Source organism: Rhipicephalus sanguineus, chromosome 4, assembly GCF_013339695.2.
Source record: "Rhipicephalus sanguineus isolate Rsan-2018 chromosome 4, BIME_Rsan_1.4, whole genome shotgun sequence".
NCBI classification, from domain to species: Eukaryota; Metazoa; Arthropoda; class Arachnida; order Ixodida; family Ixodidae; genus Rhipicephalus; species Rhipicephalus sanguineus.
In genome coordinates, this window is record NC_051179.1 from 177,955,166 (window position 1) to 177,976,149 (window position 20,984).

General features: G+C 44.6%; 1 protein-coding gene across 1 annotated transcript in view; it reads left to right on the top strand.

Annotated features, from left to right (window-relative positions):
* Positions 1-3,259: 3,259 nt before the first annotated feature.
* Positions 3,260-20,984, top strand: part of LOC119390929 (forkhead box protein L1) — a 42,589-nt gene continuing 24,864 nt past the window's right edge. The window contains exon 1 of the mRNA XM_037658645.2: positions 3,260-3,697. Coding sequence (XP_037514573.1) covers positions 3,679-3,697 — 19 coding nt within the window. The 5' untranslated portion in view covers positions 3,260-3,678. The remainder of the gene's footprint in view (positions 3,698-20,984) is intronic.

Below are 20,984 nucleotides of genomic sequence, written 5' to 3' on the forward strand. Positions count from 1 at the left end.
GTTATCTTTTCGTCCACTTTACTTTCTTCACATTTATATTTTAATTACTAGAAATACCACCCCCTATACTTTCCTTGTCATTAGGTTAACCTCCCTGCATTTCCTTTTCATCTATTTCTCTCTCTATTGTCTGTTAGTTCTCATTAATATGAAATATCACTGATACATATGGAATTTCGTGCTTTTATATGAAATGCCTCCAACAATTCTAGAGCCTTGGTGTCCGCGCTTCTACCAGAATCTGAATCTTATTCAGGCACGGCTCACACTTATGGGAATTGAAGTGCTTCGGCAAAAGTGCCCCATCTTTGCCTTTTAGAGAAAGCTCTTGTTGCCGAGCACGCACCTTCCCGTCTGGCCGGCATACGTCTTGCCGCAGGATAGCGGAAGTTCATAAACAACACCGGTGGCCCACTTTGTGAATGATTCAAAATGTGTCACGAGTGTTGTTTATGAATTTCCACTATTTCATAGCTATTTCATTTCATAGCTTTAGTGCCTCGACAACAATATTGCTTATCAAGCAAAATGGCATGGGCCTTTTGAAATGTTTCCTTCTTGTGATGTTACTGAAGAAACATGCACAAGAGGCATTATAAATAAATGTACCTGTCAGTCTTCACACAAGGTGCGCATCATTGTGCCTCAATATAAAATATTTTTAATGACCTACATATGCGTTGTCTATGAAATTACCTTGATGTAATAAAAACATTTTGCCACATAATTATTCGGTCTGGTTGACTTACTCCCATCGTGTATGTGTTCTGGAGCCATCAAGATCACACGCAATGCTGTTCGCGCACATGACAGACTTGTACTTCAGGGCATGCACGCCCAGAGAAGCGAATTCTCTGGTTCACCGACGGCCGGCAAATCGGTGTGGCAGTCCCGTCCACGTACCACTAGCACTTCTGCGATGTACAGCCTGCAAATGAAAGCACATAAGCGATTCCCTTGTCGCTCACGAAATGCCCAAGCAGTTTGAGAGTAACCTAGTAACGTTTCGTGCCAGTTTTACCACGCATCTCCAAGCACCGAAGTTCGCATAGCTCGGTATTTCAATGCACTGTATTTGCCTCAGAAAAACGGCCGAGCTCTCCCGTGTTCAGCCATTTGTTGTTCATCAAGTTAAGCAAATGGCCGAACTTCTCTTCAATGTGCGCAAGCACTGCCGACACAACGCTTGACAACGTCGCATAGTTACGGCCGAACAGAGGTTCCAGACCCCACAATCGGTTGGCATATGCTAGCCTGCGCAGGCTCATGAGGAGAGCTTCTTCTCTACTCCCACGGACACTTTGGGCCCTTATAACAATATCCGGGATGAGCAAAGACGTCTTCAGTTCATTCAGATGTTCCTTCCCTAACCTGAACATGCGCCTGAAAATGTCATCCTAGAACTCTTTAACATTGAACAGTCCATTCACCGACTTATATTTCCGGGGCATGCGCTCTCGATGCACAAGGAAAATGTCCTCGAAATCGCTCCAGCTCAGCTCTAGATACAGCAGGTGCTCGCAAAGAGCACCTGCGCGCAGTCGGCTCACTTTCGGTATGGAGCAAACTTTTAATGTTACTTCATTTTACGTCGCACGTCTCAAACACGACAGCAAACAAACAGCAAGACAACGCGCACGTTGGATTGGCTGGTGGATTAACTTGGCTGGTAAAAACGGGTGTTGGTTACTTTGAGAGCAAAAAGCTGCGTCCTGCTAATAGAATAACTTGTTATTTGGAAGTCAACGCGCAAACACGCAATATAAAATTATTGTTTTTATCACGCAATAGTATGTTTTACCTTTGCTGTAGCTCTTCTTTGACGGCGTAGTGGCGCTACAAACGCAAGACGCAATCGGTAAGAGCGAAACCCCATTCCTTGCTCCTGCGTGCCCCAACGCTAACACCCGCAAAGCTCTTTGGGGCCCCTATTCGAAAACTCCCTATCATATCCTCACCGCGACAATTAATCACACTCCAGAATATTTTAAGGGTACGATGTTTGAGGCCCGCATGCACTCTTCATCGCTGAGTTTTTAGGCCGACCAACGAGCATTGTTTAGCTGATTTGAACATTTGCCTCTGGCTTACTGCACATTATTAAAAAGCACACTATAGTTTCAATGATCGTTGCGACAGTCGAATACTCGTAAATATTACAAAGAAATACTGCGAGTTCAACTGAACTCGCACTGGCGCTCGGTGGGTGGCATTTCGTGGGTGTGGCGGCATTCAAAAAGAACTGGCATTACTGCTGAAGCGCCTAACAGAAAAACGCTTCTAACATTCCTTCCAGAAATGGAAGTTGTGGTACTTTTGCACTATTCTCTTTTCCAAAGGAACTTCATTAATGCATCTGAAAGTTAGTGAAACGATTTGAAATGAAGCGCATGAAGGCTTCAACGAAGCTCATATGATAAAATGTTTCCATACAACTTCCTCTTATTGAACTTTTGTTCACTCTTAGTTGATCCCCGCCACGTGGTATAGGGGTTATTGTGCTCGTCTGCTGACCCGAAGGTCACGGGATCGAATCCCGGCCGCGGCGACCGCATTTTGATGAGGGCGATATGCTAGAGGACCGTGTACATAGATTTAGGGGCACGTTAACGAATATCAGGCGGTCCAAACTTCCGGAGCCCATTGCTACGGCGTCCCTCATAGTCATATCGTGGTTTTGAGACGTAAAACACCAGCGATTATTATTATTATTATTATTATTATTATTATTATTATTATTATTATTATTATTATTATTATTATTATTATTATTATTATTACTCTTAGTTGACTCCTTCCACCTTGTTCTCTCGTACTCCTTTCTTTGTAGTGATGGCAATACGTATGTGTGAACACATGGGTGAGGAACGCAAAACTAGCTCGAAAATGTATCTGCTAGCTTCGAGCGGCATGGTTCGGATACTGCTGCCGCATCGAGAACTTAGTCACCGGAGGGCTTCGTTCAGAGGAAGCCGTAAACAGGACGCGGTATGGCAACGGTGAACGCGACACCACGCCCGCAAGCTTGCCGTGGTCTTTCGTACACATTGTGGCATGTCAGGCGACACCGCTACAGTCAGCGAATAAACAAGAGGCAAGCACATGCGCAAGCTTTGAGATGGCCCTTTGCACACTGACACGGTGATACCGCCAGAGAGCGCGAGAGCGGACTCGTCATGCAGTTCCCACGGGCCCAACTGGGAACCAATGCCTGCCGTTCGCTTTTCAGGAGCTCTAGCGACGCAATGTAACCCCTCAGTGCGACAGCTAGAAGCACGACAATGGCGCTATTTGCCGAGCGTGGCCGCAGGATGACGCTTTAGTCCCCAGCAGGCCTTTTCAATCGACCCTGTCGACTTTCATATCGTAACCATTGTGCGTGAATGGCAAAGATTGCGCAAGTGCCTTTCTACGGCGATCTTCAGATTGGCGTAGAAACAACGGTCGGTGACTAAAACGTGAATCAAAAGCCGTGATTCTACTAGAATGGCGATAGTAGCGCCCTCACGTAGCTTTCACCACTTCTAGCAGCTGAAGCATAGCTGTAACCCTATAGCGTAGCGCGTACACACTGTCCTTAACTGCTCAGGAAAGTTTCGTGCCAGATCGCTACTTGATCCTGTGGCCAAGCATTGCTGTGGACGCGGCAGACGCTACGCTGACTCGTCACGCTTCGCCATGGAGGCTCACGGCCAAGGTAAATACCCTGTTTACCTAACTTGCGGATATTTTGTCTACCAGGACAAGTTAAAAAAGAGATAAATCTGTATCGTCTGGGTGGAAGTTATTTAGTGCCCGTGCGGCTTGCTTGTTGAGTTCGTAGTGTGCGCTTATGTTTTTAAAGCGCATGTTTTTGCGAGGCGGTCGTGCTAGCTGTTTGGGCTTAGGGTACCGTGACTCTCCGATACAAACACTGTATCGGCCTACATGCAAACAGGCTAGCATTGACGCGTTGATGACCTTGGAGCATTCCGAAATGCATAAACAACAACACCTCGATACAAGCTGATGCTTCGTAGGGGCAGAGCAGCTGCACTCTATAGATTCTAGCCCTGTTATTCGTTGATGGGACCTCACAGTTTAGTTCTGAGTGTTCACATACTCGTTCGGGTGTGCCACGCGTATTCAGTTGTTGTACCTAGTGAAAGACACAGCTTCGAGACCACGACGTTTACTTTGACTAAGTTATATCACGACGTTGTGCAAGGCAGTAATCCTGAGAAGACGTCTACGCTACAGGATACAACAATGGTGATATGCATGCTTACTCGGCCCTTTGGTCCTGCAGCAGGGGCGTAGCCAAGGGGGGGATGGGGGGGTTCAAACCCCCCCCCCCCCCGAAATTTTTTAATTTTGCTTGCGTATATAGGCACGCACACATACAAACGCACGCACGAACATACATAAAGTATGGTTGAACCCCCCCCCCGAAAAAAAATTCTGGCTACGCCTCTGTCCTGCAGTGTGCACTGTGGTTGTGCTGTGCAATCGTTTCATTCTTTCATTCCTTCCCCGTCTATTTACTTGTGAAAAGTAGCCAACGTTTACCGCCGCTGATCTTCGTCCCCCCCTCGTTCCTTGACATCCTCATTGCGTGTTTCATCGTATCCTCTGCTAAAAACTAGCAAGTGCTATAGAATTTTTGTTTTACATGCGTGCATGTACTATATGTCTACGGTGAATGAAAACCAAATGACTAACACGAAAGACTTCGGCGAGGTTTAGGGCGAAAGTATATAAAGGCGGTATAATGCAGCAGTTATCTGTCGCTATATGACGGGTACAATAATTTTTACAAGCCTATAGGTGTGAAATACTGACAAGGAACACTAATATTAGTGCCAGAATGAGGGCCGGCCCTTTACAACGCTCCATCGGACTTTAAGAACGCGCCTCACAGAGCCATGTTTCATAAGCTTCCATTTAGTTTCGTAAAACCGCGCTGTGGCCCGCTAAGCATCACACATCGCTGCAGGCACCCGTATTTGAATAACACCTTGACTTGGGCGAGTTGGTAGTACTTTGGACGAATGCAGCGCGAATCGGTCGAAGACAGGAGACTGTCTTCGTGAAATCGCCGTCTCTTTCGTCTCTGTTTATCTCTGCCTCCTGTGTTCGTCTAAGTCGCGCTGCATTAGTCCAGTCCATATTTGAAGCTACGAGAGCATCCGTTGTGTTCTGTAACATCCGCACGCATCAAAACTGGTGAGGTGGATACCTCTGTACCACTGACTGCTGCTTGTCCGCTTGTTCTCTCCGTTGAGAAATACCGGACCGAGAGAATTCCTTCCGCTCGATTCTATGCCACTTCTATCATCCATAGTTCAGAGCCGGTTGATCTTGTGGACAGCGCGAGCACATCGCGCACTTACGGAGCGTTCATAGAAATTATATCGATATTTATTTATTTATTTATTTATTTACAAGCTATTTTATTGTGCGTGGAATATGCCTATGATTTTAGGCGTTCATAATCTTCGAGTGTGCATATCGTGATGCACTGTTGGTGACGAAACCGATAATTTTGGCAATGCCATTGTAGCCAAAAGCAAATCCTGAAAAACAATTCTGAGAAGGTCAAAGTACAGATATATATATATATATATATATATATATATATATATATATATATATATATATATATATATATATATATATATATATATATATATAGGATGATAACGAAAGAAGCAGTAATATCCCAGAGGAATCTGACATCCCCCCAGTATTAACAGAAGAAGTAAAGAAAGCCCTAAAGGGAATGCAAAGAGGCAAAGCCGCTGGTGAGGATCAGGTAACATCAGACCTGTTGAAAGACGGTGGAGAGATTATGTTAGAGAAACTGGCCACCCTGTATACGAAGTGTCTCTCGACAGGGAGGATACCAGAATCTTGGAAGAATGCCAACATCATCGTGATCCATAAGAAAGGGGACGTCAATGACCTGAAAAATTACAGGCCCATCAGCTTACTGTCCGTTGTCTACAAGCTATTCACAAAAGTAATTGCTAACAGAATTAATACGACATTAGAGTTTAATCAACCAAGGGACCAGGCAGGATTTCGTACAGGCTTCTCAACAATAGACCATATTCATACTATCAATCAGGTGATAGAGAAATGCGCGGAATACAACCAACCCCTATACATAGCCTTCATAGATTACGAGAAGGCATTTGATTCGGTGGAGACATCAGCAGTCATGCAGGCACTGCGGAATCAGGGCATCGACGAAGCCTATATAAACATAATGGAAGAAATCTACAGCGCATCCACAGCCACTATAGTCCTTTATAAAGAAAGCGACAGAATCCCAATAAAGAAGGGCGTACGACAGGGAGACACGATCTCTCCAATGCTATTCACCGCGTGTTTACAGGAGGTTTTCAGGGCCCTAGATTGGGAAGAATTAGGGATAAGAGTTAATGGAGAGTATCTCAGTAACCTGCGATTCGCTGATGACATTGCATTGATGAGTAACGGGGGAGACGAATTACAGCTCATGATTACTGAACTGGATACGGAAAGTAGAAGAGTAGGTCTGAAAATTAATATGCATAAAACTAAAGTAATGTGGAACAACCTTGGCAGAGAACAGCGCATTGCGATAGGTGGCGAGACACTGGAAGTTGTAAAGGAGTACGTCTACTTAGGGCAGGTAGTAACCGCGGAGCCGAACCATGAGAGTGAAATAACTAAAAGAATAAGGATGGGATGGGCTCATTCGGCAAGCATTATCAAATTATAAATGGTAATCTACCACTATCCCTCAAGAGGAAGGTATATAACAGCTGCATCTTACCGGTACTTACCTACGGAGCAGAAACCTGGAGAATTACAAAGAGGGTTCATCTTAAATTGAGGACGACGCAGCGAGCGATGGAAAGGAAAATGATAGGTGTAACCTTAAGAGACAGGAAGAGAGCAGAGTGGGTCAGGGAACAAACGGGGGTTAAGGACATCATAGTTGAAATCAAGAAGAAATGGATATGGGCCGGGCACGTAGCACGTCGGCAGGACAACCGGTGGTCATTAAGGGTAACTGACTGGATTCCAAGAGAGGGCAAACGCGTGAGGGGAAGACAGAAAATTAGGTGGGTAGATGAGATTAAGAAGTTTGTAGGTATAACGTGGCAACAGAAAGCATAGGACCGGGTTGATTGGCGGAACATGGGAGAGGCCTTTGCCCTGCAGTGGGCGTAGACAGGCTGATGATGATGATGATATATATATATACATACATATTTCTCTTTCCTATATTTCTTTCCTTCTTTCCTATATATATATATATATATATATATATATATATATATATATATATATATATATATATATATATATATAATATATAGGAAAGAAGATGACTCTTTTACGGGATTCTCTTTCTTTGATAGACACCATACTAATGAGAACTAACTTTACTTTCTTTGGCATCATTGTCTGTTCTTAATATTGTGTCTAACAAAGAAAAGCGAGCCCTTAAAAGTAATCTTTCCTTCATTCATAGCGAGGGTCTCGTTCTGGCAGACTTGATGCATTCAGGTAGTATGCGGGGGATTATTTGTCAGCTGCTAGCTGGTAAAAAGATCCCGTGCTACGTGACTCCAACAGGCAGAAAAAGTGTGTTCCACACTCGCCGCCATGGCTGCGATCGGCGCTGACTAACACTCCTAGGTTTAAGTGCACATATATACCCCATAAAGTGGACGGGAGGATGACCGCCGCCGTAGCTCAGTGGTAGAGCATCGGATGCGTTATTCCAAGGTTGCAGGTTTGGTCCCTGCCGGCGGCAAGTTATCTGTTCGTCCGTCCACTTTACTTTCTTCACATTTATATCCTAATATATATATATATATATATATATATATATATATATATATATATATATATATATATATATATATATATATATCAGGGGCGTAGCCAGGGGGGGGGGGGCTTAAGCCCCCCCCGAAATTTTTCGTGCTCTCATACACCACCAACCAGCGGCGTCACCCGGGTGGTGGGATTTATTGGGCTTCAGCCTGATTATCATTTATTTAATTATTTATCTTTTTCTGACCCTCAAAATGTTAGCAGAAGCAAGTTTGATATCGGGCTCTACACAGATGGCTCAAAAGTAGATGACACAAAACATCAACTGCTAGCTTCTCCTTAGATTCCTCCGCCATGCTATATGTTTAAGTCTATGAACGATTTGAAGCAGAAACGAAGTTTACGTGGCTTGGATGGACAGGTACCGATGGCTTAGCTACTCAGCGCTTCAAGAGGGTGCGTTTTGCCGAGTATGTGTCCTTTTTAGCAGAAGTGAGATTGGCAAGGGCCAACATGCGCGCACTAAGGCCCTCGTGTCCAAGCCATTTCAAAAGTGGAAGCACGCCCTCGGAGTCTTCGGTGCACATGAAGTCACTAAATATCACACTGACGCTCATCTGGTAGCCGATAGTTTTCTTCAAACCTTCTCAGGATGTGTGCCCAGTGTTGTTGATCAACCGGACCATGGCAGGCTAATTAAAATAAGAGAGACCCGAAGGAAGTTACAGCCTATAGTTGAGACAGTTCTCTTTTGCGGGCGGCAAGGTGTGGCTCTCCGTGGACATATAGAGACAGTGGTCCCATGGATTCAAGCACAGCCTCCTCTACAAATACAGGCAACTTCAGAGAGCTGCTTTGCATGCGCGCGGATTGTGGCGACACAGATTTAAAAAAGCATTTGGAAAGTTGCCCAAGTAAGGCCTCATATTTTAGTCCAGATGTACAAAACCACATTATAGAAACCTCTGCTGCAATCATCAAGGAAAGCCTAGTCGCAGAAGTAAGCGCTGCAGGCTGCTTCTCCGTACTTGCTAATGAAACGACGGATGTTGCTGGTATCGAGCAGCTTACTGTTTGTGCAAGGTACCTTAATAAGGATGCGAACGGAATCGAAGATGTGTTCTTAGGCTGTGTGCCAATTCACGACCAAATGGCCGGGCCCTCGCCGACACCATCATAAGGCGCCTTATAGAAATGGGAATTAACATGCAGTATCTCCGTGGTCAAGGCTACGATGGTGCAAGTTCGATGGCCGACAAAACGAATGGTGTTCAAGCTGCTGTTCGTGAGAAATATCCAGCCGCTCTCTATGTACTCGCTGCGCGTGTCACTACCTTAATCTAGTTGTGTGTGCGGCTTGCTCCATCACAGACATTCGAAACTGTTCTGTGACTCTGAAGGCGACGTCAGTCTTTTTCCGTAAATCTTCTAGCCGCTCACACGTTTTGCGAAAAATGATACGTTTGAGCTGTCCTGAGTCTACAAGGCAGCGCCTTTTGGGACTATGCGAAACGCGCTGGACCGAGAAGCACGATGCAGTGCTTTCATTTGTGAGCCTCTTTGAGCCGTTGATCGCAGCACTAGAGGAGATTAAGTTTAACGGAAATGGCGAAAGTCCAGTGCAGGCAAACAGTCTAATGTTGGCACTCTTTTCACCAGCGTTCCTTGTAAGCCTGCATGTGACAGAGCACGTGTTAGCACTGACTTTGCCACTGTCAAAGAAGCTGTAGACGAGGAGTATCGACATGAGCGCTGCCATTAAAGACATAGAAGTGGTACAGCAGACAATTTAAAGTGACCGCAAGAACACGAATGCTTCTTCCTCAAAAATATTTGCACAAGTGCAGGCATTGGCAGAAAAATATGTGATCACCAGCCGTCGAGCCGGTGTCCGGAAGCAAAACCTTGGGAGCAATGCATTCGAAAGCGCGGAAGAATATTTTCGCAGAACCCTGTTCATTCCGTTCATGGACCAGTTAAACCAACGGTTCTAAAAGCACAGGGCACTTCTAAAGGACTTTTCATTAATTGTACCATCCGCAATACCATCAATGCAAGATGATCGGGAGCAGAAAGGAGCAGCAAAACTCCTGACCGTTTTTGCGCATGACGTCGGAACGAGGGCTGGTTTTGGAGAACTGCGACTATGGTGGACAAAGTGGGCGAACGAAGCAGCAAACCAGCGCCCCGGTACTGGAACCGATGCCCTCTCTCATTGTGACAGCAGGTTGTATGCGAATGTGTACAAGCTACTCCTGATTCTAGTCACCACTGCCAGCGCAGAGAGAACGTTACTTAAGAGGTTACTTAAGAGGTTACTTATGAGGTTACTTAAGAACTACTTACGCTTTACGATGTCTGAGGAACGCATGGTTGGCCAGGCACTTCTGTACGCCTACAGAAATGTCGACATCAGCGTGTCGGAAGTCATTGACCGTTTCGCTAAGCTTCCTCGCCGGGTCAACGTTGTCCTTTGATACCGAGCAGGACAAAAATCAGCGCAAACGAAACGAAAAGACACTGCTGTTCCAGAGTTCAGGTCAATGAGCCCGTAATTCTGACGCAATATTATTGTTCATCACCTTTTAAAGCCGTGAGGATTTTGTACCTTTTAGCAGTTAACACTGTGACCTAATATAAACATAAGAATACGGGCATCAGGTGGACATTACCAGCCAATCGACAGCTTCGCCTTGTTCACTGAGAGGTCAGCATACGCGGCGTTACCAAACAAATTCAACTATTGGGAAACCATACTAGCATCATTGTTTGTTACATTAATTTGTCGTTTTTGTTCTTCATTGCATTTTGAAGTAGAAGCGGCAACCTTCCTTTTATATTGAGTGCACAATAGTGGTTCGCACTTTTAAAACAGTTTTGAAATAGTTTGTTTCGTTATTTCTGCGCTCTTCCTTTATAGACATCGGCAGCGGCGGTCACCCGGAGCAGACCGTGCTAAGGACTTCTTTTTCTACACGCAGTCCCCAGCAGCTGAACCGTGTCGCGGTTACGGGAGGATTTCCTACCTGCCAAAACCCTGGTCTGTCACGGCGTGCGGTGTTTCCGTCTACCGAACACTTCTGCGTTTCCCGGAGGATCATCTTTTTCAAGCCACTGCCGCGAGCACCACTGCGCAGCCATTTGGCGCAACTGATATCATCCGGCAAAAAACGCCCCCGTGCTCCTTTGCTTCACATCGGCAGCGGCGGTCACCCGGAGCAGACCGTGCTAAGGACTTCTTTTTCTACACGCAGTCCCCAGCAGCTGAACCGTGTCGCGGTTACGGGAGGATTTCCTACCTGCCAAAACCCTGGTCTGTCACGGCGTGCGGTGTTTCCGTCTACCGAACACTTCTGCGTTTCCCGGAGGATCATCTTTTTCAAGCCACTGCCGCGAGCACCACTGCGCAGCCATTTGGCGCAACTGATATCATCCGGCAAAAAACGCCCCCGTGCTCCTTTGCTTCACATCGGCAGCGGCGGTCACCCGGAGCAGACCGTGCTAAGGACTTCTTTTTCTACACGCAGTCCCCAGCAGCTGAACCGTGTCGCGGTTACGGGAGGATTTCCTACCTGCCAAAACCCTGGTCTGTCACGGCGTGCGGTGTTTTCCGTCTACCGAACACTTCTGCGTTTCCCGGAGGATCATCTTTTTCAAGCCACTGCCGCGAGCACCACTGCGCAGCCATTTGGCGCAACTGATATCATCCGGCAAAAAACGCCCCCGTGCTCCTTGCTTCACATCGGCAGCGGCGGTCACCCGGAGCAGACCGTGCTAAGGACTTCTTTTTCTACACGCAGGTTGGTGCCTTGTACCTTCCCCTTTAGTAGCGATTTTATCCCTTGCCGCTGCCGAATCAGTGTGTTTATGCATTTTTCTTGCCTGTCTTGTATTCTTTCGCTATCTTTTTGATTGCACTATGACTAGCTCTGAATTGTGTGCGTCGTGTGCAAAAGCACTTCCCACCCTCAGTCGCTTTTTAGCATGTTGTGAATGCAATAAGTCCTATCACTTAGGTAAGTGCTCAGGCCTTTCTGAAGCACAAGCTAAGAACAAATCTGAAACTTTTTTCGTCTCATGGAAATGCACAAATTGCTATTCGCAGCGCCTGAGGGGGCAGGGAGGTGGTAAAGAAGGTAATGACCAGGATGTACGTGCTCTGCTCAATACAATTCTAGAGCGGCTCGAAAAGCTTGATAACCTTCCGGCGCAAGTTGACAGCATTGATAAAGCCATCTCTCACCTGTCTGACAAGTACGATGAGATTCTAAAAACTATGAATCAGCAAGACGCAGAAATAAAACATCTATGCAAGCGTGTGGACGTGCTTGAAGTCCAGGACAACCCCGCGCAGATTCAAGAGCTTAAGTTTGCTGTGCATAATCTTGAATGGAGAAGCCGTAGACAGAACCTAATTTTCCATGGAATAGCTCAGTCTGACAAGGAAGATTTGCTCTCTAAGATTAACGCTGTTGGGCAATCCTTAAGTCTTCCTGTCCTTGCGAAAAGCGACGTGGAAGCCTTGCACAGGTTACCGTCAAAGGCTGGGAGGGTTCCAGGAGTCATTGTTCGCTTTGTAAAATTGGAAACAAAAAGTGAATGGCTGCAGGGGAATAAGAGGCTGAGAGAAGGGCGGTCCAAAGTGTCAATCACTGAGAACATGACACAACACAGCCGGATTTTGTTGCAGTCTGCGAAGCAATGGGCAGATCGCAATGACTTTAAATATGCGTGGCACCGCGATGGCAAAGTTTATGTGCGGAAAGGTGACGGGGAACGGGCTCATGTCATCCAACGTGCAGAGGATTTGACGCGACTGGCCGTGTAACGCCGCGACTAGCCGTGTAATGCTATAATTCCATTTGTACACTTCCTAATTCACGATGGATTCCCCGTATGTTTCCCCTAATAACATTGGAAAACTCGTTACTAAATCTACACTATCAGTGCTGCACATTAACATTCAATCGATCCGTGGTAAAGAAGATCTTTTAGAAATGTTTCTTTGCGAATTCAGTTTCAAATTTAATGCAATAATGTTGACCGAAACTTGGATGTTAGAGAATGACTCTTTCGCTCTCGAAAACTATGATTCTTTTTATTTGCATCGCGTTGGTAAACGTGGTGGAGGTACATGTTTGCTGTTGCTAAAGCACATGTACTCGGATAGGATTGAACATTTATGCGCTGTTACACCTGATTATGAAGTTCTATCTGTGCTTTCTGGAAAACTACTTTTCGTTGTTGTCTATCGCCCCCCGTGTGGTCGCATTGAAGATTTCTTTGCTTACATTGAAAGTGTTTTTGAATTTGCGTGTCAGTGCCAATATACTATTTTCCTTGGTGGTGATCTGAATATTAATATTCTTGAGAATTCTCCAGGACGCACACAGTTGTTGCTTCTGATTGAGTCTTATCTTCTCCGAAATGTTATCACTGTACCAACCCGTGTTACCTCGTCGTCTGCAACTGCACTTGACTTGATAATCACTAATGAATCTACTGAATGTGTTTCTGCAGGGGTTATTAACAGAGCATTGAGTGATCACCTCCCCGTATTTCTGTTGAGCAACGTCTCATTGGTTTCTAACAAAATTACTCACGACTCATTATTTCGGACACAAAATATTAACGCCAGCTCATTAGAAGAATTTCGTTGCATGATATTAAATTTTGACTGGACGCCACTGTACAGACACACGACTGCAGACGAGGCATTTAACTTTTTTTTAAAACACTTCACAATGTTTTACAGCAAGGCATTCCCATACAGGGTTGCGAAAAAACCGAAGAAGGCCCGTAAGCCTTGGATGACGTCTCGCATCCTTAAAATGATTTCCAAGAAAAACAACTTATATCAGAAGTTTTTACAGAGTCGCGAACACCCCGATCTCGTAGCTTTTAAAAAATTTCGCAATAATTTGAATGGCACAATAAGAAAATCTAAAAAAGAGTATCACATTCGCTTATTTTCAGGCATTAGTGATCAAAAGGTTCTCTGGAATAGATTAACATGTTGCTAAAATCTGAACGAACGTGCTCACCTGCTTCTCTTACAATTGATGGTATCAACTATGTTGGGAAAGATTTAAGTGACAAGTTCAATGACTACTTTGCATCCCTTGTTCAAAGTGAGCATGACCCTAGCACTCTCGATTACGTGAGAAACCGAGCACAGGACACCATGGCACTTATCGAGTGTGATAGCGATGAAGTATTAGCCGCTTTCAGACGTATGAAAATCAGTAAATGCGCGGATGCTTTTGGTCTGACAATGAGACCCGTGCTACATGTACTTGATGTCATTTGCCCCTTCCTAACTCATATTTATAACTTGTCCCTCAGCACTGGTATATTTCCATCAGAAATGAAAAAGGCGAAAGTGATTATTCTCCATAAGGGAGGTGCTAAAGAAACCCTCGGTAATTATAGGCCCATATCCATTCTACCAATTTTTTCCAAGGGATTAGAGCGAGTTATTTATGTGCGTATTTCAAAATTTTTCGAAAAATACGGGCTGATAACCAATACACAGTTTGGTTTCAGGGAAAGATCATCTACGGAAGTTGCGTTGCTCACACAAAAAGAACTTATTCTTCATAATATAGAAATGAAACTATTGACTTTAGGAATATTTATAGATTTTTCAAAAGCGTTCGATAGAATTAATCATAAAACCCTTCTTTTAAAACTTCCAGCTTATGGTGTCAGAGGTATTTCTTTGGATTTAATATCGAGTTATTTGCGTAATCGTACTCAGTATGTGGCTATCGACAACCACGACTCGTCCTGTAATAAAGTAGAACATGGTGTTCCTCAGGGTAGCCTGCTTGGTCCTTTGCTGTTCATTATTTATATTAATGATTTGATAGAAATAGACACTAGTGTTCAATATATTATATACGCAGATGACACGAGCTTATTCTTATCGGGTTCAAATGCAGATGATTTAGTCAATCGGGCCAATATCGTCCTAAATAAGTTACATACTTGGTCTCTTAAAAATTCCCTTCTTATTAATTCCAATAAAACTAAAGCAACATTTTTCAGAGCAAAAAATCAAGTTATTTCTGTCAGAGCCACACTTACCTTAGGAGGAAATGCCATAGAAATTACTGACACAGTTAGAACGCTTGGAGTCTACTTTAATGAATTCATGCTCTGGGATAGTCACATAGAACATCTTCAAAGTAAGCTTGCACGTGTAGTTGGCGTTTTGAGAAAATTCCAGCATCTATTGCCAGAAAAGGCAAAGCTTACGTTGTACCACGCCCTGTTTGAATCACAGTTAAAATATTGCGTATTGGTATGGGGAAGTTCAACAAAAACAAATATTAGTAAACTAGTCTCTATGCAGAAAAATGCGCTTAGAGCGATTGCTGGCGTGCCTTACAGAACGCACTCTGAACCACTGTTTACCACCTACCATATCATGCACTTTACCAACATGTACCATCATCGTCTTTTACAGCTCTACAAATCACAGATTGAACGCGGCATATTGTTCTTATGTGAAGTCGCTAACCTCCACACCAACATTCTTTGCTACCTTACAAGACACCACGAGTACTGGTCTGTGCCTCACCCACGTACTAATTACGGCTTTCAAACCCTAAGCTATACATTACCTTCCTTGCTTAACAAGTTTGGCTTTACTCACACCTCGATACGCGAACTTTCCTTTAACTCTCTTCGAAACTTATTTCGTTAATGTGTACATTTTTGATGATGATTTGTGATTTTTGATTTTTAATGTGTGCACCTTAATTATATTTTGTGTACGCAACTTTATTTGAATATATCTGGAGATATAATGTGTTTGTAGTGTCACCCATTTTATTGTGCACCGTGTTCTTTTTTCTGCTTTGGAGTTCTTGTTTGTTATGCTACAATGTTATCCTGTGCTATTTCTGTTTCGTGCATACCGCAGTGCCGATGTATACGGGGGGAAGGGAGCAATGTCAAGCCGCGACTGTGCGGCTTTTTTTTCCCTCCTCAGCCATGTATATATATATTTTTTTGTATGCATGTCTGAAATAAAGACTCAGACTCAGACTCAGACTAGTTCTGTCCACATGGTGCGCCCGAGACAGAAGCTTGGCCCAAGGACATATCAGTTGGGCATTATGTATAGTGATCATTGCTTAGTTCCGTTTATTGATTGCATATTTAAATGTACATTTGTGAAGTTTTGCGTAAGCATACTGCGCACTGTTTCCGGTGACATGTTTTGCCAGTATTCGAGGTGTACTTTCCCATTCTTGCTTTTCCCTAGCCGCACCATTTGTGCAAAAAGATGAACATTTTGCGTAAACAATCTACATTAAAATATTTGATCTCGTCCTGGTTATTTTGTGGACTTCATTTTTTTTTGTTATCAGGCGCTTCTTCAGTTCAAAACTGATGCAGTTCCGAAGTTTACGTGATATTTGCCCTACCTGTTACACACACACACACACACAAAATATTGAAAAGATTGATGACAGTTATTCTAGGAAAGATTCTGCGGGCATGCCAACATAATACTTTTACGAAAAAAACTTATTTCTTACTAGTTCTTAACAGAGGGCAGCATTCAAGAAGTGATTTGCAGCATCTAATACAAATTGTCACTGGTAATACATGTTAATGGTAATACCAGTAACAATGTATGTAACATGGTAATACATGTACATACCCACGCCTTTTTTGGAAAATTATGAAACCGGACGACAAAACCACAGTCTCTCTTTGTGACACTTCTGGATCCCCCGTTGCCGATTGCGACGTTCCATCCATCAATTCTGCATTTTGTTCCGTCTTTACTAACGAACCTAACAACGAACTTCCTGATTTTCCGCATTTTTGTTTTTCCGCCAATGCCAAAGATTGAATTCAATTCACAGGGAATCGTAAAAGTTATTAACCAATTAAAGAACTCTTCGTCATGCCGTATAGATGGCATAAACGCCAAAATTCTGAAAAATACTAAACATGTATGCAGTTCCATATTGCCAATCATTTTTCAGCAGTCACTCGACACAGGTGAAGTCCCATTAGACTGGAGAGTTGGGAAGGTCATTCCGGTCTTCAAGAAAGGTGACCGCTCATTTGCAGGTAATTACCGACCAATCTCGCTCACTAGTGTTTGTTCAAAGATCATGGAACACGTCATCTTTTCTCATGTTGCTACATTTTTATCATCCGTAAACTTCTTTCACCCAAACCAACATGGCTTTCGTAAAGCTCACTCATGCGAGACCCAACTAACATTATTCCTGCACGACATTCAGCTTCATATGGACCGTAACATCCCAATTGACACACTGTTCTTAGATTTTGAAAAAGCCTTCGATAAGGTACCCCACTCCCGTCTCCTTCTAAAAACCTTGCGTCTAAGCCTTCATCGGCATGTTTTTAACTGGATTAAAGCATTCCTAACAAACCGTAAACAATTCGTGCATGTTAATGATCACTCCTGCGACCTCTCCCATATGTCTTGTCCGGCGTGCCCCAGGGTACCGTCTCTTATATTCCTAATATACATTAACGATATTCCGCTTTCCGTTGAATCTAACATCCGTCTTTTTGCTGATGATTGTGTCCTCTACCGCCCTATAAATAACCCCACCGATGTCTCCCCTCTACAGCATGACCTCTCACGCATTCAGCAGTGGTGTACCACCTGGTTGATGTCTCTTAATGTGAAAAAAACATTACTAATTTCTTTCCATCGTAGCCGAAATCACACGCCGGCTACTTACACAATCAACAACTGTGATATAGCTGCTACTGACTAGATTAAATAACTGGGTGTCCATCTTTCGAGTGACCTATCTTGGGGCGACCATATAAATCACATAATTCACTCCGCTAACCGCGCTCTCGGGTACATACGCCGTGACATTTCCATGGCACCACCTTCCGTTAAACTACTCGCTTATAAAACCATTGTCAGACCAAAACTTGATTGAGTATGCATCTGCTGTTTTTGACCCCCACCAAACTAATCATATCGAAATACTTGAGTCAGTACACAACCGAGCAACCAGATTCATTGTTTCAGATTATTCCCGCTACTCGAGCGTCTCCGCCCTCAAATCCCAGTTAAATATTTCTACCCTCGCTCTTCGTCGTCGTATTGCACGTCTCTGCCTTTTTCACAGATTCTTTTATTCAACCCCACGTGACAACCACCTCAACAGCCGGTCCATCAAGGTCATCGCACAAGTCATCCAAATGCTGTGATTCCGCCACGTGCCCACACCATCTCATTTCAGCCACCCTTCTTTTTGCGCACCGCCCGAGACTGGAATGACCTTCCGAACGAAGCAGCAGTCATCCGCGATTTTGCGCGCTTCAAAAATGCCATCCAGGAAGCAGACACAACCACATCCTAACATACACCTTCATCGATACCGCCTTTTTATGACACCCACCCCTGATGTAAAATCCAATACGGGACCTTTGAGGATATAATAAATAAATAAATAAGTAAATAAATAAGTAAATAAATAAATAAATAAATAAATAAATGTTATTCATATACTTGGTCGTTCTAAAAATTCATGTGAGGAGGTCGCGCTGCAACGTGAGCCCCCCCCGAACAAAATTCCTGGCTACGCCACTGATATATATATATATATATATATATATATATATATATATATATATATATATATATATATATATATATGTATATATATATATACTACAAAGCGACAGGCAGCTTGAGCTAATGAGAAAGGTTCAGTTTTAATGGATTACTGGTGATACACCATTGGCTCGTGCAAGACTGGTACGATACGATAAACCGATTGGCTCGGTTCTGAATGCGTTCGTATTTTCTGATGGTTTGATTGGACATCATAAAAAAAACAGTCCTAGCAGACTAAAATTTTGGACGCGCAACAGTTTTACATTATTTAAAATTAATAGTAGGAAACACTGGAAACACGAACGTGCAGCGCCACTGCGGACAAGTGGAGCATAATGTTCCGGTTCCCTTCTAGGTGCGTAACTCGAGGTTGGGTGCGGTTAACGTCGGTGCTTGTGAATGACAAGGCGAAACGAGGGCCTCTTGCTGTTTGGACGCTACGGAACAATACCCAACGTTCACGAATACTTCAAACAAAGTAGTTTGCATCGCGCTGGCGACTTGTACGCCGCTTATGACGTTTACTGTGTGAAACGAGAACTTCAAAGTGGCATATTTTCGTCGAAAATTTTCGGAAATCGCGTTGCACAGATGCAGAGCGTGCAGTACTACACGCGTCTAGGGGTGATTGGACTTAGAGGTGTGCACGGGCTCCGGGTAGCCCGAAAGCCCGAGCCCGACCCGGCCCGCGGGCCGGGCTCGGGCGGGCCGACGTATTTTCACCTCGGGCCCGGGCCGGGCTCGGGCTACTTGGAGTTTTATCGGGCCGGGCTCGGGCCCGGCGCAAAGCCCGACTCAAGCCCGAAATATAGAGAATGAGCGGGAATTGTTTTCCAGCACGCATACAGCGCCTTTTCCGCGACCGCCCTTTACCGTTTTTCCTTTCCATTCGCTACTTTAAACAAAAGGGGAGCAGGTAAAGCACTGCCTCTGTTGCACTCCGAAGAACAGAGAAGTAACACCACCTGAGCTAGTGACGGCGCCACGCGACTGTTCGCGTTAGATTTAAGGCCAAAGCCCATATGAGTGAAAATGCACGCGACAGCGACGAGCGACCGATCGCCTTCGTGCAAGCTGACGCTTGCATGGGCATGCCCCATACACGCGACGGCTTTGGCGAGCGAACTCCATTGTTGCTGGCATGAGGCCGTCTACTTGTAATTTATAATCTGTTTAATAGAGACTGTTCGTCGTGTGTCGTTTGGTCATATTTGATATGCTCAATAAAATGTTAAATTACCGGAAAACGATGTGTCGTTTTCGCAGCGAACCTTCAAAACCTTCAAAAAGCCGGACCGCGCCGGGCCGGGCCCGGGATTGTGTTTTCGTACGTCGGGCCGGGCCGGGCCGGGCCGGGCGGGCTCGCAGCCCTTTGTCGTCGGGCTCGGGCGGGCCTTCGACAAAGTCAGCGGGCCCGGGCCGGGCTCGGGCTCGGAAATACGGCCCGTGCACAGCTCTAATTGGACTGTTTTGCCGGTATGCATTCCGGTTGTATGCCTCTTCTGTAAAGCTTACGTTTAGAAAAACTTTCCATTGCCAGCCTGGCGTGTTCGCTTGTCCCATCATCTGCGTGCATTATAGCAGAAAGGTCGACTAGTTGCTTGGGTTGATTTGACATATTAGCAGCGGCTAAATAAATAAATGAATAAATGAATAAATAAATAAATAAATAAATAAATAAATAAATAAATAAATAAATAAATAACTGAATAAATAAATAAATAAATAAATAAATAAATAAAATAAAAAAAAAATAAATAAATAAATAAATAAATAAATAAATAAATAAAAACGGCGACAATGAAGTGCCCGTCCTGTATTATTCGTGTTCCGCATTCCAAGTATCCAAAAAGTTGTTCTGGTTCAGTGTCAACCGACGCTCACACTCACGCGGCAATACGCAGCTCGCTGATTCGTGTTCAGCGTAGGGCGTGCCGATGGCCGTACGTGCGCCCATGTTGTGTGTCCGCGCGTGGTGGCAGCCGGCTGCATGTCACCGTCTCCGAAACCTATGCGAATGAATTCACCCGTGCCTTGCTTTGCACAGGCAGTGCAACTGACTTCGACGTCGTAATGAGCGACCCGTCGACCGGTTGACGAAGGATTTGGCGCAGCTGTTGTAGCCCAGGCTGAATCGGCTGGCGTCTGCCTCGTCCCCGCGCGGATGCCAGCCCATCCAGTTCGGACTTCAACAGCCGGAAACGAGGAAAACCAGGAAACGAGGAAACGAGGAAAATGCAGCACCCATTTGATAAGCGCTGAAACTTATTTTTTCTACCAGTAGTAATTTGTGCGGGGAAAATATAACCCCAATTTTCCAAATAATGATTTAACCGTGATTATTCGGTTGACGTGGGTTCAGCAAAACACAAGAAACACGCATTGTCGTAGAAATGAATGCAGTTCGCCGAGGCACTGCGCACCACAGCTTACCACTCTGTTCGAATAAGCTCCTTGGCACAGCATACTGTTTCAGGAGGCACCTGAGCGTGGAGCCATCTCATCGTAAGTCAGTGAAGGTTGACCTTGGTCT